General features: G+C 48.3%; 1 protein-coding gene across 1 annotated transcript in view; it reads left to right on the top strand.

The window, feature by feature from the left end:
* The window catches only part of CUBN (cubilin), a 288,242-nt gene that overhangs the window by 232,512 nt on the left and 40,787 nt on the right, over positions 1–14,943 (top strand). Inside the window, 4 exon segments of the mRNA XM_038755639.1 lie at positions 1,824–2,011; positions 6,645–6,804; positions 8,173–8,322; positions 13,467–13,667. Of these exon segments, the coding sequence (XP_038611567.1) occupies positions 1,824–2,011; positions 6,645–6,804; positions 8,173–8,322; positions 13,467–13,667 (699 nt within the window).

Raw genomic sequence — 14,943 nt, 5'->3', positions numbered from 1 at the left:
TGCCATCGTCATTATTATTATTATTGGAGATCTGCCGTCTCCAACATCCGGTTCAGGTTGCCTCCTGGCTACCCGCTTTGAACGCTGAGGAATCCTCCTCCGTTCACCTGGCTTCCGAGGTTGCAGGTGGGTTGGATTGATTTGTAGTTGGAGCAGGAGGTTGGGGGAGGATGGAGAAATGGGATCATCCGCAAGGGGACCCGCTAAGTCCAAAGGACAGCACGACTACTAAGGGCAAACTCTACCAGGCGGGTTGAGAGATCGCCGGTTCTCCTGGGTTCTGGTGATGCTTCCATAAACCCCGCGCGGTCAAAGGGGCTCCCTCCCACCAGGTCCGCGGAGACGGACCCGACTGGCATCGATGACTGCTTGGAGATCAGCCGCAGTCCGGCCACACCCCAGTGAGAAGAAACCCCTGCCCCATCCCACCTCCCTAGATCTTTGTCCCAGACCCAGGGGACTCCAGCCTGGCTCTTCCTTCTGCACGCTGGATTGTTTTTGTTTTGTTTTCTTAACGGTTTTTCTTAATTGCTTTTCTATTTTCCAGGCACTGTACTAAGATCTGGGGTAGTTACCAGATAAACAGGTTGGACACAGTCCATGTCACGATCTTGATCCCCATTTTACAGATAATAATAATAATAATGATGGTATCTAGACTGGTATCTTCTGATGGTATCTTCTGATACCATCTGATGGTATCTTCTAGACCGTGAGCCCACTGTTGGGTAGGGACCGTATCTATATGTTGCCAACTTGTACTTCCCAAGCACTTAGTACAGTGCTCTGCACACAGTAAGCGCTCAATAAATATGATTGATTGATTGATTGATTATCTAATCTGTAAAATGGGGATTAAGACTGTGAGCCCCCCGTGGGACAACCTGATCACCTTGTAACCTCCCCAGCACATAGAACAGTAAAGTAAGAACAGAAAAGTAAGCGCTTTATAAATGCCATCATTATTATTATTATCTGTTTGCGCTTACTATGTGCCAAAGCACTATTCTAAGCACTGGGGGAGATACAAATTTCTCAGGTTGTCCCAAGTGGGGCTCACAGTCTTAATCCCCATTTTTTACAGATGAGGTAACTGAAGCACAGAGAAGTGACTTGCCCAAAGTCACACAGCTGACACGTGGCAGAGCTGGGATTTGAACCCCTGACCTCTGACTCCAAAGCCCTTGCTCTTTCCACTAAACCATGCTGCTTCACAGTCTTGATCCCCATTTTACAGATAATTTTAATAATGGTGGTATTTGTTAAGCGCTTACTATACACCAAGCACTGTTCTAAGCACTGGGGGAGATACGAGTTTATCACGTTTGTCCCAAGTGGGGCTCACAGTCTTAATCCCCATTTTTTTACAGATGAGATAAATGAGGCGTAGAAAAGTTGAGTGGCTTGCCCAATGTCATGTTGCAGACAAGTGGCAGGACCAGGATTAGAACCTAGGTCCTCTGCCCTCTCCACTAGGACATGCTGCCTCTCCTTGTTCCCGTTGCGAACGAGGTTTCTCGAGGGGTCAGACGGTAAATAATAATAATGATGGCATTTATTAAGCGCTTACTATGTGCGAAGCACTGTTCTAAGCACTGGTTGTCCCACGGGGGGCTCACAGCTTAATCCCTATTTTCCAAGTGAGGGAAGTGAGAGAAGCGAAGTGACTTGCCTCCAGTCCCACAGCGGACGATTGGCGGAGCCGCGATTTGAACCCCTGACCTCCAGCTCCAAAGCCCGGGCTCTTTCCACTGAGTCGCACTGCTCACTAGCGGCTGATGGACGTGAATCCAAGCTGTCGCTCTTCTCCGCTTCCCTCCCAGGTTGCGGTGGCATCATTCACTCCGCCAGCGGGATCCTCCGCTCGCCGCGGTGGCCTCAGCCCTTCCCAGAGAACAGCCGCTGCACGTGGACGGTCATTACTCACGAGAGCCAACACCTCGAACTCAGCTTCCACCGAGATTTCCAGATCCCCAGCCCCGATGGGCGGTGTGAGGAGAGCCATCTGAAGGTCAGTGGCAACCTGGGGCCCATGGCGTGGGCTTGATTGATTGATCGATTGATCGATTGATTGCTTATAGGTGTGTCCTTGGCTGGGGAGATGTAGAGATGGTCCAAACTGAGGCCCAGAGATGCTAAGCGGCTTGTCCAAAATCATGCAGCAGACAAGAGGAGGAGCCAGGATTAGAACCTGGGTCTCTGGACCTTTTTTTAATAGTACTATTAAAACTAACTATTTAAACTATTAAACTATTTAAATGGTACTATTTTTTAATAGTATTAAGCGCCTACTAGGTGGCAAGCACTGGAGTAGATACAAGCTAATCAGGTTGCTCTTTAATAATAATAATAATAATAATAATAATAATAATAATGGCATTTATTATTTCCAGATGAGGTCACCAAGGCCCAGAGAAGTGAAGTGACTTTCCCAAAGTCACACAGCTGACAGTTGGCGGAGCTGGGATTTGAACCCATGGCCTCCGACTCCAAATAATAATGATAATAATAATAATAATAATAGCATTTATTAAGCACTTACTCTGTGCAAAGCACCGTTCTAAGCGCTGGGGAGGTTACACGGTGATCAGGTTGTCCCTCAGGGGGCTCGCAGTTTTCATCCCCATTTTACAGACTAGGTCACCGAGGCCCAGAGAAGTGAAGTGTCTTGCCCAAAGTCACACAGCTGACAGTTGGCGGAGCCAGAATTTGAACCCATGACCTCTGACTCCAAATAATAATAATAATAATAATAATAATAATAATAATAATAATAATAATAATAGCATTTATTAAGCACCTACTCTGTGTAAAGCACCGTTCTAAGCACTGGGATGGTTACACGGTGATCAGGTTGTCCCTCGGGGGGCTCGCAGTCTTCATCCCTTTTCCAGATGAGGTCACCGAGGCCCAGAGAAGTGAAGTGACTTGCCCAAAGTCACACAGCTGACAGTTGGCGGAGCTGGGATTTGAACCCATGACCTCCGACTCCAAATAATAATAATAGTAATAATAATAATAATGGCATTTATTAAGCACTTACTCTGTGCAAAGCACCATTCTAAGCACTGGGGAGATTACACAGTGATCAGGTTGGCCCTCGGGGGGCTCGCAGTCTTCATCCCCATTTTCCAGATGAGGTCACCAAGGCCCAGAGAAGTGAAGTGACTTGCCCAAAGTCACACAGCTGACAGTTGGCAGAGCCGGGATTTGAACCCATGACCTCCGACTCCAAAGCCCGGGCTCCTTCCATGGACCCACGCTGCTTCTCACTAGACTACGTTCCTTCTCATCATCATCATCATCATCATCATCATCATCATCATCATCATAATTGTGGTGTTTGTTTAGTGCTCAGTGGAAAGAGCCTGGGCTTTGGAGTCAGAGGTCATGGGTTCGAATCCTGGCTCTGCCAATTGTCAGCTGTGTGACTTTGGGTGAGTCACTTAACTTCTCTGTGCCTCAGTGACCTCATCTGTTCAATGGGAATGAAGACTGTGAGCCTCCTGTGGGACAACCTGATCACCTCGTAACCTCCCCACCACTTAGAACAGTGCTTTGCACATAGTAAGCACTTAACAAATGCCATCATCAGCGCTTAGAACAGAGCTTTGCACATAGTAAGCACTTAATAAATACCATTATTATTATTATTGTTATTATTATTATTATTATTATTATGTGCCAAGCACTGTACTAAGCACTGGGGTAGAAACAAGACAGTGAGGTTCCCCCAGGGGCTCGCAGTCTTAAGTAGGAGGGAGAGCAGGTATTCAATCTCCATTTTTGCAGGGGAGGGGACTGAGGAACAGAGAATTGTCTGTGCCTCAGACAGTTGAAAGAAGTGACTTGTTCAAGGTCACACAAAAGACGAGTGGCAGAGTCACGATTAGAACCCAGGCCCTCCAACTCCCAAGACCATGATCTTTCTATTAGGCCATGCTGCTTCTCACAAGACTTCTCACAAGACTGCCATTCTGGTGGCCTGGCCACTAGGCCACGAGCCTTCCTTAGCGTGGCTCAGTGGAAAGAGCCCGGGCTTTGGGGTCAGAGGTCTTGGGTTCGAATCCTGATTCCCCCAATTCATTCATTTATTCAGTCATATTTATTGAGCGCTTACTGTGTGCTGAGAATTGTCAGCTGGGTGACTTTGGGCAAGTCACTTCACTTCTCTGGGCCCCAGTTCCCTCATCTGGAAAATGGGGATGAAGACCGTGAGCCCCCCAAGGGACAACCTGATCACCTTGTAACCTCTCCAGCGCTTAGAACAGTGCTTTGCACGTAGTAAGTGCTTAACAAATGCCATCATTATTGTTATTATTATTATGTGCCTTTAAAGGGATGGGGTTAGTAGATCAAGGATGTAAATTTTGTCTCTTGGGTAGCAAGATTTGTGGCTCTGACAGATAACTGAATGGTGATCCATTTAGCTGGAAGCCAAAGCCATGAGCCATTTTAGGGCCACAGACCACCGTTTTCATGGAATAGCTGGGCTCAGGGCATTGTGAATAAGAGATAAGTTCAGTGGAAGAAATGTTCAGTGGAAACAGCCTTGAGTTTACCGGGACAGGATGGAGAAACTGATAGTGCTAAGATGGCATATGTTGTCTTTTTTTTTTTCTTTGCCTTTCAAATCCTGGTCAGATAGTGACTCACCCAGGCCCGAAGGGAAGTGTTTTGGGCAACCATGCTTGGAAATGAACATTGGAGGTGGCCAAGGGTGTGGGTGGGGTCTTGATAAGTAGAAAAAAAACTTCCCCTATAGAATGAGAGGCAGAAAAAGAGAGGTTTTCAAAGTTGGGGTTGGAAGGTAGGAAGGCAGAGAGGCACTGGGCTGCTTGAAGTGGCCAGTGAAGCCACATTATTCCTGGAAACGAAGGCCACTGTGTTTCTGTCACTGCATACCCATCAAAGACTGAGCCCCCTTTTTCCTCTCGGCCTCCCCATCCCCGCCGCCCTACCTCCTTCCCCTCCCCACAGCACCTGTATAGATGTTTGTACGGATTTACTACTCTATTTATTTCACTTGTACGTATTTACTGTTCTATTTATTTTGGTAAAGATGTGCATTTAGCTTTAATTCTATTTGTTCTGACTACTTGACACCTGTCCACACGTTTGGCTTTTTTGTCCGTCTCCCCCTTCTAGACGGTGAGCCCGTTGTTGGGTAGGGACCGTCTCTATATGTTGCCGACTTGTACTTCCCAAGGGCTTAGTACACAGTAAGCACTCAATAAATGCGATTGAATGACTGAATGAATGCGTGCCATTACTGCTTCCCAGTCACTAATAATAATAATAATAATAATGATGGCATTTGTTAAGCGCTTACTATGTGCAAAGCACTGTTCTAAGCACTGGGGGGGATGCAAGGTGATCAAGTTGTCCCACGTGGGGCTCACAGTCCTAATCCCCATTTTTCAGATGAGGGAACTGAGGCTCAGAGAAGTTAAGTGACTTGCCCAAGGTCACACAGCAGACACGTGGCAGAGCCGGGATTCGAACCCATGACCTCTGACTCCAAAGCCCGGGCTCTTTCCACCAAGCCACGCTGCTTCCTCAGAAGCACACCCACACTACACACCACTACATACCTTCCTCTGCGTGGCTGCCACTGCACATATTCATCCATTCAGTCATTGTCATATTTATTGAGTGCTTACTGTGTGCAGAGCACTGTACTAAGCGCTTGGGAAGTCCAAGTCGGCAACACACAGGGACGGTCCCTACCCAACAACGGGCTCACAGTCTAGAAGGGGGAGACAGACAGCAAAACAAAACAAGTAGCCAGGTGTCAATACCATCGAAATAAATAGAATTATAGCCACATTCATTCATTCATTCATTCATTCAATCATATTTATTGAGCACTTACTGTGTGCAGAGCACTGTACCAAGCGCTTGGGAAGTATAAGTTGATAAAATATAGAGATGGTCCCTACCCAACAATGGGCTCACAGTCTAGAAGGGGGGAGACAAACAAAAAAACAAAACAAGTAGCCAGGGGTCAATACCATCGGAATAAAAAGAATTATAGCTATATATGCTGCCAACTTGTACTTCCCAAGCACTTAGTACAGTGCTTTGCACACAGTAAGCGCTCAATAAATGCGATTGAATGAATGAATGAATGAATCAATAATTAAATAGAATAGGAAATACGTACAAGGAAATAAATAGAGCAATAAATCTGTACAAACATATATACAGGTGTGGTGGGGAGGGGAAGGAGGTTGGGCCCGGGGGATGAGGAGGAGAGGAAAAATATCCCAGCGCATGTCGCTGCTGTATGTTTGCTGCGTTTCTTCCAATGCATGCCGCTACCTTCATTCAGTCATATTTATTGAGGACTTATTGTGTGCAGAGCACTGTACTAAGCGCTTGGGAAGTTCAAGTTGGCAACATATAGAGACAGTCCCTACCCAACAGTGGGCTCACAGTCTAGAAGGGGGACCCACCAAAGCGTGCCCTCCCCCTCACACCTGCCTTTTCCCGCCCACTCCTGCATGCCGACCACCGCCAGGGACTCTCCCAAACCCTTAGTACGCTGCACACAGTAAGCGCTCAAGAAATATAGTTGACTGACCGACCAACCGACCCGGGGCACGGATACAAATCTGCACCACTGTTCTCCGATTCTTTAGGTATGGGCGGGAACCCCCGAACTTGGAACAATCGGCCCGCTGGTCACCTCCTGTGGCATCACCGCCCCCGGCCCGATCGTGACACCGCGGAACGCGTTCACTGCCATCTTCCAGGCCCAGGAGGGCACGGGGAGTGGCTTCTCGCTGACGTTCCTCAGCAGTGAGTACTCATTCGGTCATCCAGTCGGATTCATTGAGCACTTACCGGGTGCAGGGCACTGGACTAAGTGTTTAGGAAGTACAAGACGACTGCTTGAACTAGAATCCTGCTGCTTTGAAGGAGGGGGTCTTTGCTGGCCCTCACGCGGCGTGGAGCGATGCCAGTAGTTCCCAAGTGCTTAATACGGTGCCCTGCACACAATAAGCGCTCAGTAAATACGATCGAATGAATGAAGGTCAGACATGACCTTGCTGCTTTCTGGAGAAGGAACGGGAGCCGAACTGATCCGAAGCTGGCCCCCGGCGGTACGTTAGCGGCTGGCCTCGGTGTTTAGGCCCAAAGCAGCCGCTCTCTCAGGAGGCCCCATGGAGAGTAAAGATGCAGCTTCACTCAGGATTCCCGGTTTCTCAGAGAACTACCATTCCCTGACTCCCCGTGCGTAGGCCAGGGGTAACGAAGCCTCGTAAACTGAAGATCTGCAACCAAAGTCAAAGTATAGGCCAGAACCCGGAGCAAAAAAAAAAATCATTTAGCCGGAAGGGCCTGCAGGCGTTCCAGGGGTGGAGCGGGAATAACTGGGAAAGGGGAACTGGTGAGTGGCGGAGGCGAGTGTGAGGTAGTCGAGCGGAGGAGATGGGGCATGGAGATGTGGAGTCGGAGACAGCTAAATCACAGATCGGCAAATGTGTAAAGTGAAAAGTAAATTCATCTTTGCTCTCTGGAAATACTTGCTTAATTCATGATGCAGAATATTCTGGGCTTCCTTTGTTCTGTTCTCTGCCTGAGGCGCCCAAAAGACCTTCCCCTCACCACCACGTTCCCGCCCCAGGCTGCGTCCTGTCCCAGGCCTGCCGGTGTGGGATTCCGCTGCCCAGAGTCTGCGCTAGAAGTGATTTTTGGGTTTCTCAGGTCCTGCAGAAACCTCTACCTGCAGGACCTGGCTCCTAGTCTGGAGCGAGGAAAGTTTTCCTGAGGAGAAATCAGCGTTCCCCTCCACCATTTTGGGATACTGTCAGGTCCATGACGAGCACTAACAGGCCCACGCCGGGCCCGACAGCTCCATATTGGTAGTCCAGTAGCTTCTCTGGTTAGTACAAGGCCGTGTTTCAAGCCCCAGCCCTGGGAATCCTGCTGCTGCCGCCATCGCCAAATTTCCAGGGATAGCAAAATGCACAGTTTGGTTCCAGGGCGCCTAGTTGAGGTTGGGGAGTGATGGGGAATTGCTGAGCTTGCCCATTCCCGGGGCCTGGAAGAGCACAGGAGAGAGGACCGGCCCAAACGCCTATCCCTCTCTCCTGCTCAGGTAGATCGGTTCTGGGATCGCTGCTCCATCCGTACACGTGCTGGTCTCTTCTTGTTTTCCTGCAGGATGTGGCGCAAATTTCACCAACCCTTCGGGTTACATTGTTTCTCCCAACTACCCGGGACAATACGACAACAATCTACGTTGCGATTATGTCATAGAAGCAGAGTCTCAGGCAGTAGTGCTTCTACAGTTTATCACTTTCCAGCTGGAAGGTGAGTTCGCATTTTATCATCGCTTTTACTCCTAAATTGGAGCGGATCTCCGGCAGCACCTGTGGACCTCTGATACACCAAAATCTTCCTGAGGCTCTCAATAAACAACATGACTAAGATTTCTGAGAATTGACCCAATAAGCGCTCAATAAGTAGGATTGAATAAATGAATCCCCTCTCCCCTCCCACCCCGCCATCAACTCTCCATGCTTCACTTGTTGTGGTTGTGCCCATTGGATCACTCTCTAGCCTTGATCCACTTTCCTGGAGTCCTCGGGACCATCAGAGTCCATTTCACAGGAACTTTCAGTCGGTCTCCGGAATTCCTAAGCCGTTGGCTAAGCCAATGCTCCGCCTCCCTCCTCTGGACGGAGAGAGCCACCTTTTCCTCATTAATCCGATCCTCCAACCCTTTGGCTGAATCAATAATATTTATTGTGTGCCTAGAGAAGCAGCGAGTGGGTCTCAGTGGAAAGAGCCCGGGCTTTGGAGTCAGAGGTCAGGGGTTCAAATCCCAGCTCCGCTGATTGTCAGCTGCGGGACTTTGGGCAAGTCACTTCACTTCTCTGGGCCTCAGTTCCCTCATCTGGAAAATGGGGATTAAGACTCTGAGTCCCCCATGGGACAACCTGATCACCTTGTAACCTCCCCAGAGCTTCGAACAGCGCTTTGCACATAGTAAGCGCTTAATAAATGCCATTATTATTATTATTATTACTGTATGAAGGCTATTGTACTGAGTTCTGGACCAAGGAAGCACACTTTCTGCCCCTGAGAAGTTTACCGTTAGTGTGTGAGACAGTCACTAAAGTAGTTCTCAGATTCGACCAGGGTTCATCTGCCCTACCTCCTTCCCCTCCCCACAGCACCTGTATATATGTTTGTACAGATTTATTACTCTATTATTTATTTTACTTGCACATATTTACTATCCTATCTATTTTGTTAATGATGTGCATCTAGCTTTACTTCTATTTATTCTGATGACTTGACACCCACCCACATGTTTTGTTTTGTTGTCTGTCTCCCCCTTCTAGACTGTGAGCCCGTTGTTGGGTAGGGACCGTCCCTATATGTTGCCGACTTGTACTTCCCAAGCGCTTAGTACAGTGCTCTGCACACAGTAAGCGCTCAATAAATACGGTTGAATGAATGAATGATTCTGTCCCATGATGGTCACTAAATCCTGTCGGTCCCACCTTCACCACATCGCTAAAATCTGGCCTTTCCTCTCCATCCAAACTGCTAACACATGAATACAATCATTCATCCTATTCAGCCTGGATAACTGCATCTGCTTCCTTGCTGACTTCCGAGCTTCCTGTCTCTCCCCACTCCAGTCTACACTCCACTCAGCTGCCCAGATAATTTTTCTTCCAAAAAAGTTCAGAGCATATCTCCCCACACTTCAGAAACCTCCAGTGGTCACCTCGCCACCTCTGCATCAAACAAAAACTCTTCACCGTCAGCTTTAAAGCGCTCAATCGCCTTACCCCCTCGTACCTCACCTTGCTACTCTCTTTAATAATTATAATAATGATGGTATTTGTTAAGCGCTTACTACGTGCAAAGCACTGTTCTAAGTGCTGGGGAGGTTACAAGGTGATCAGCTTGTCCCCCGGGGGGCTCACATTTTCCAGATGAGGTAACTGAGGCCCAGAGAAGTGAAGTGACTTGCCCAAAGTCACACAGCTGACAGTTGGTGGAGCCAGGATTTGAACCCATGACCTCTGACTCCAAAGCCCGGGCTCTTTCCACTGAGCCACGCTGCTTCTCATCACATCGCCTCTCCTCCAAGGGGGCCGCCCCTAACTGAGCTCCCTTTTTCACGTCTCCCACTCCTTTCTGCATCACCTTGACTTGCTCCCTTCGTTCTTCCCCTCCCCAGCCCTGCGACACTTTTGTACGGATCCGTAATTTATTTATATTAATGTCTGTCTCCTCACCTCTAATAATAATAATAATAATAATGGCATTTATTAAGCGCTTACTATGTGCAAAACACTGTTCTAAGCGTGGGGGAGGTTACAAGGTGATCAGGTTGTCCCTCGGAGGGCTCACAGTCTTAATCCCCATTTTCCAGATGAGGTAACTGAGGCCCAGAGAAGTGAACTGATTTGCCCAGTCACACTTTGACAATTACAAGCCCTGCGACACTTATGTACGGATCCGTAATTTATTTATATTAACGTCTGTCTCCTCACCTCTAGACTGTAAGCTCTTCATGGGCAGGGGATGTATTTGTTTATGGTTGTAGTCTCCCAAGCACAGTGCTGCGCATACAGTAAGCATTTGAGAAATACGAATGAATGAAGGAAAGAGCCATACATAATAATGATGGTATTTGTTAAGCGCTTATTATGTGCAAAGCACTGTTCTAAGCGCTGTGTGGTACCTCTCTTCTGCTACTTTAGGTTGGGTGCAGCAGGATGGTTGGGAGGAGAGGAGGGGCAGAAGCCGTGGTGTTTCTGGGATGGGAGGAGGTCACATATCGAGGCAGAGACAAATACAAGACTCCTGTCAGAGCGCTGATATGGGAACTGCCAAGATGGGAGCTTCTAAGAGAATATCGGTGTCATGTACAATGGAAAGAACACCGGCTTGTGAGTCAGAAATCATGGGTTCCAATCCCGCCTCCGCCACATGTCAGCTGTGTGACTTTGGACAAGTCACTTCACTTCTCTGGGCCTCAGTTCCCTCATCTGGAAAAATGGAGATTAAGACTGTGAACCCCCCCATGGGACAACGTGATCACCTTGTAACCTCCCCAGTGCTTAGAACAGTGCTTTGCACATAGTAAGCGCTTAACAAAAGCTATCATTATTATAGTAAGTGTTTAGTAAATGCCATTGTTGTTGTTATTATTATTATTATTATTATTATTATCATTATTATCATTATTATCATTATTATGAAAGAGGGAGGATGGGTTTTGGGTGGGAGGGTGAGAAGTTCTGTTTTGAACATACTGAGTTTGAGGTTTCAGCCGGAGATCCGAGAAGAGATGTCCCAGTGTCAAGAGGAAATGTAAGACTGCAGAGATAAGTTCATGGTGGAATGGTCTATGCTGTAACAATAAAAAATTGCGATATTTATTAAGTGCTTCTGTGTACCAAGCACAGCGTGGCTCAGTGGAAATAGCCTGGGCTTTGGAGTCAGAGATCATGGGTTCAAATCCCGGCTCCGCCACTTGTCAGCTGTGTGACTTTGGGCAAGTCACTTCACTTCCCTGGGCCTCAGTGACCTCATCTGGAAAATGGGGATGAAGACTGTGAGCCCCCCGTGGGACAACCTGATCACCTTGTAACCTCCTCAGTGCTTAAAACAGTGCTTTGTGCATAGTAAGCGCTTAATAAATGCCATTATTACTGTTACTATTACTATGAAAGAGGGAGGACGGGTTTTGGGTGGGAGGGTGAGAAATTCTGTTTTGAACATACTGAGTTTGAGGTTTCAGCAGGAGATCCAAGAAGAGATGTCCCAGTGTCAAGAGGAAATGTAAGACTGCAGAGATAAATTCATGTTTGGAAGGTCCATGCTGTAATAATAAAAAAATTATGATATTTATTAAGTGCTGGGGTGCATTCAAGGTAATCAGGTCTGACAATCCCTGTCCCGCACGAAGCTCACATTCTAAAGGAGAAGGAGAGAGGGCAATCCCCATTTTACAGATGAGGAAACTGAGGCGCAGAGAACTCAAGTGACTTGTCCAAGGTCGCCCAGCAGGTAAGTGGCAGAGTTGGAATTAGAACCCATGAATCATGAACTCTTTCCTTGAGGCCATACTCCTGTGTTACTAGGGAGAGCATTCGTTCGGTCGTATTTATTGAGCGCTCACTGTGTGCAGATCGATGGTGGTTGTATTACTGGGTGCAGAGGAGTGTACTGACTGCTTGGAAGTGTGCAGTACAGCAGAGTTGGAGACACAACCCTGGCGGCAACGAGCTCAGCTGGGAAGATGGATATTAAGCTAAATTACAGAGAGGGGAAACAGGTGGCAGAGTGTACATAAGTGCTGTAGGGCTGGGGATGGGATGGGGAGCAACGTGTTTCAGGGGTACGTTGTCTAGGGGATAAGAGCACGGACTTGGGAGTTAGAAGGTCACGGGTTCTAATCCCGGCTCCCCTGCTTGTCTGCTGTGTGACCGTGGGCCGGTCACTTCGTGGCTCAGTGGAAAGAGCCCGGGCTTGGGAGTCAGAGGTCATGGGTTCAAATCCCAGCTCCGCCAACTGTCAGCTGGGTGACTTTGGACAAGTCACTTCACTTTGCTGGGCCTCAGTTCCCTCATCTGGAAAGTGGGGATGAAGACTGGGAGCCCCACGTGGGACAACCGGATCACCTTGTATCCTCCCCAGTGCTTAGAACAGTGCTTGGAACACAGTAAGCACTTAAGAAATACCAACATTATTATTCTTACTTCTCTGTGCCTCAGTTCCCTCATCTGTAAAATGGGGGTTAAGACTGTGAGCCCTACGTGGGACAGGGACTGTGTCCGATCCGATTATCTTGTATCTACCCCAGTGCTTAGAACAGTGCCTGGCACATAGAAGCTGCTTAACAAAGACCATAATATATAATATTATAGTATATAATAGTATAGTATAGTATTATATAGTAATATAATACAATATTATTATTATTATTATATGTGAAGCAGAAGGACCCTTCCGAATGGATAATAATAATGATTTTGGTATTTGTTAAGCGCTTACTATGTGCAAAGCACTGTTCTAAGCTCTGGGGAGGATACAGGGTGATCAGGTTGTCTCACATGGGGCTCACAATCTTAATCCCTATTTTCCAGATGAGGTCACTGAGGCCTAGAGAAGTGAAGTGACTTGCCCAAAGTCACACAGCTGACAATTGGCAGAGCTGGGATTTGAACCCATGACCTCTGACTCCAAAGCCCGGGTTCTTTCCACTGAGCCCTATGTGGGACAGGGACTGTGTCCGACCTGATTATCTTGTATCTACCCCAGTGCTTAGAACAGTGCCTGGCGCATAGAAGCTGCTTAACAAATACCACAATAATTATTATTATTATATGTGAAGCAGAAGGACCCTTCCGAATGGACGGATGTCAGGGAAGCTGGGCTTCTGTCACGGGGGCGCCGACCGCTTCTTTTAATTCCCATCTCCACAGCTCCATCCGCCCTGAGCGGGGGCTGCGTCAGTGATGGGCTGAAAGTCATCCGAGGCCACCGAGTCACATCCATCCCCTTCACGACCCTCTGCGGCCACGAGCTTCCCCAGGCCATCAGCTTCTCCGGCCCGATGCTGCTCAGCTTCTACACCGATTCCCAGACCGTGGACTTCGGATTCAAGGCCTCTTACCGCGTACTGGGTGAGTGAGCCGCCCGGTCAACCCCGGCCGCTGTTTCAGGGGTGTGTTTGCTTCTGAAATGGCCGCCCGCTCCGTCACCAGGGTGGGACTGGACACAACCTCACTCTGAGCCACTGGTGGACGAGGGCAGAGCTGCCCCGGAGCCCCCAAAGCACGCATTTGGGACCTTTCCAACCTCTGGCATTGTCCCACGGGCCATCGGGAGGTGTCTAAGAGGGTCTATACTGGTTGAAAATGGTGGGTGGTGTCACAGAGAGCAGAGTCCTGGCTCAGTCAATCAACAATCAATCAATGGTCCTTTCTGAACACTTACTGAGCGTTTTCTATTCCCTTGGAATAGAAAAATGCAATAAACTTGGTAGTCACGATCAAAGGCACCCGGGAAAAACCTCTACTGAACTCATTCTTTTGCCTGATTCAGGGCAGAATAAGAAGCAGCATGGGCCTGGGAATCAGAATAATAGCGATGGTATTTGTTAAGCGCTAACTATGTGCCCAGCACTGTCCTAAGCACTGGGGGGGGATACAAGGCGATCAGATTGTCCCATGTGGGGCTCGCAGTCTTAATCCCCATTTTCCAGATGAGGGAACTGAGGCCCAGAGCCCAACTGGCGGAGAAGATCGTGGGCTCTCATCCCTGGTTCTGCCACTTGTCGGCTGTGTGACCTTGGGCAAGTCCCTTCACTTCTCTGCGCCTCAGTTCTTGTCTTACGCTGCCGAGTCGTCTCCGACCCAGAGGGAGCGTCCCCCTCCGTCGGCAATCGTTCCAGTAGCGTCTCCGCGGAGTTTTCTTGGTAAAAGCACACTTAGTACAGTGCTCTGCACACAGTAAGCGCTCAGTAAATACGATTGATTGATAAAAGCACGGAAGTGGTTTATCACTGCAGGAAACTCGAGTCTCCGCCCTCAACTCGTCGATGCTGCGGCTGCCCAGCGGGGTTGAACTTTGGCTTGTAGCAGATTGGCTACAATTGCTAGCCACTGGGCAAGCTAGGGTTGGCATGGATAGGCCTCTGCTACATTCTCCCTCCTGTAGTCGAGACAGGTAGAATACTGGAAACTCCCAAGTCGCAACCCTGAGAGGGATGTGCCTCTGTTACCTCATCTGTAAAATGGGGATTGAGACTGTGAGCCCCATTTGGGATGGGGACTTTGCCCAATCTGATTTGTTTGTATCTTCCCCAACGCTTAGTACGGTGCCTGGCACATAGTAAGTGCTTAACAAGTACCGTTATTCTTATTACTAAGTACAGGAAAGGGTCCTGGGAGCAAATAC

The sequence above is a fragment of the Tachyglossus aculeatus genome, chromosome 13, assembly GCF_015852505.1.
Source record: "Tachyglossus aculeatus isolate mTacAcu1 chromosome 13, mTacAcu1.pri, whole genome shotgun sequence".
Taxonomy (NCBI): domain Eukaryota; kingdom Metazoa; phylum Chordata; class Mammalia; order Monotremata; family Tachyglossidae; genus Tachyglossus; species Tachyglossus aculeatus.
This window is presented reverse-complemented; position numbering and strand designations above follow the sequence as displayed.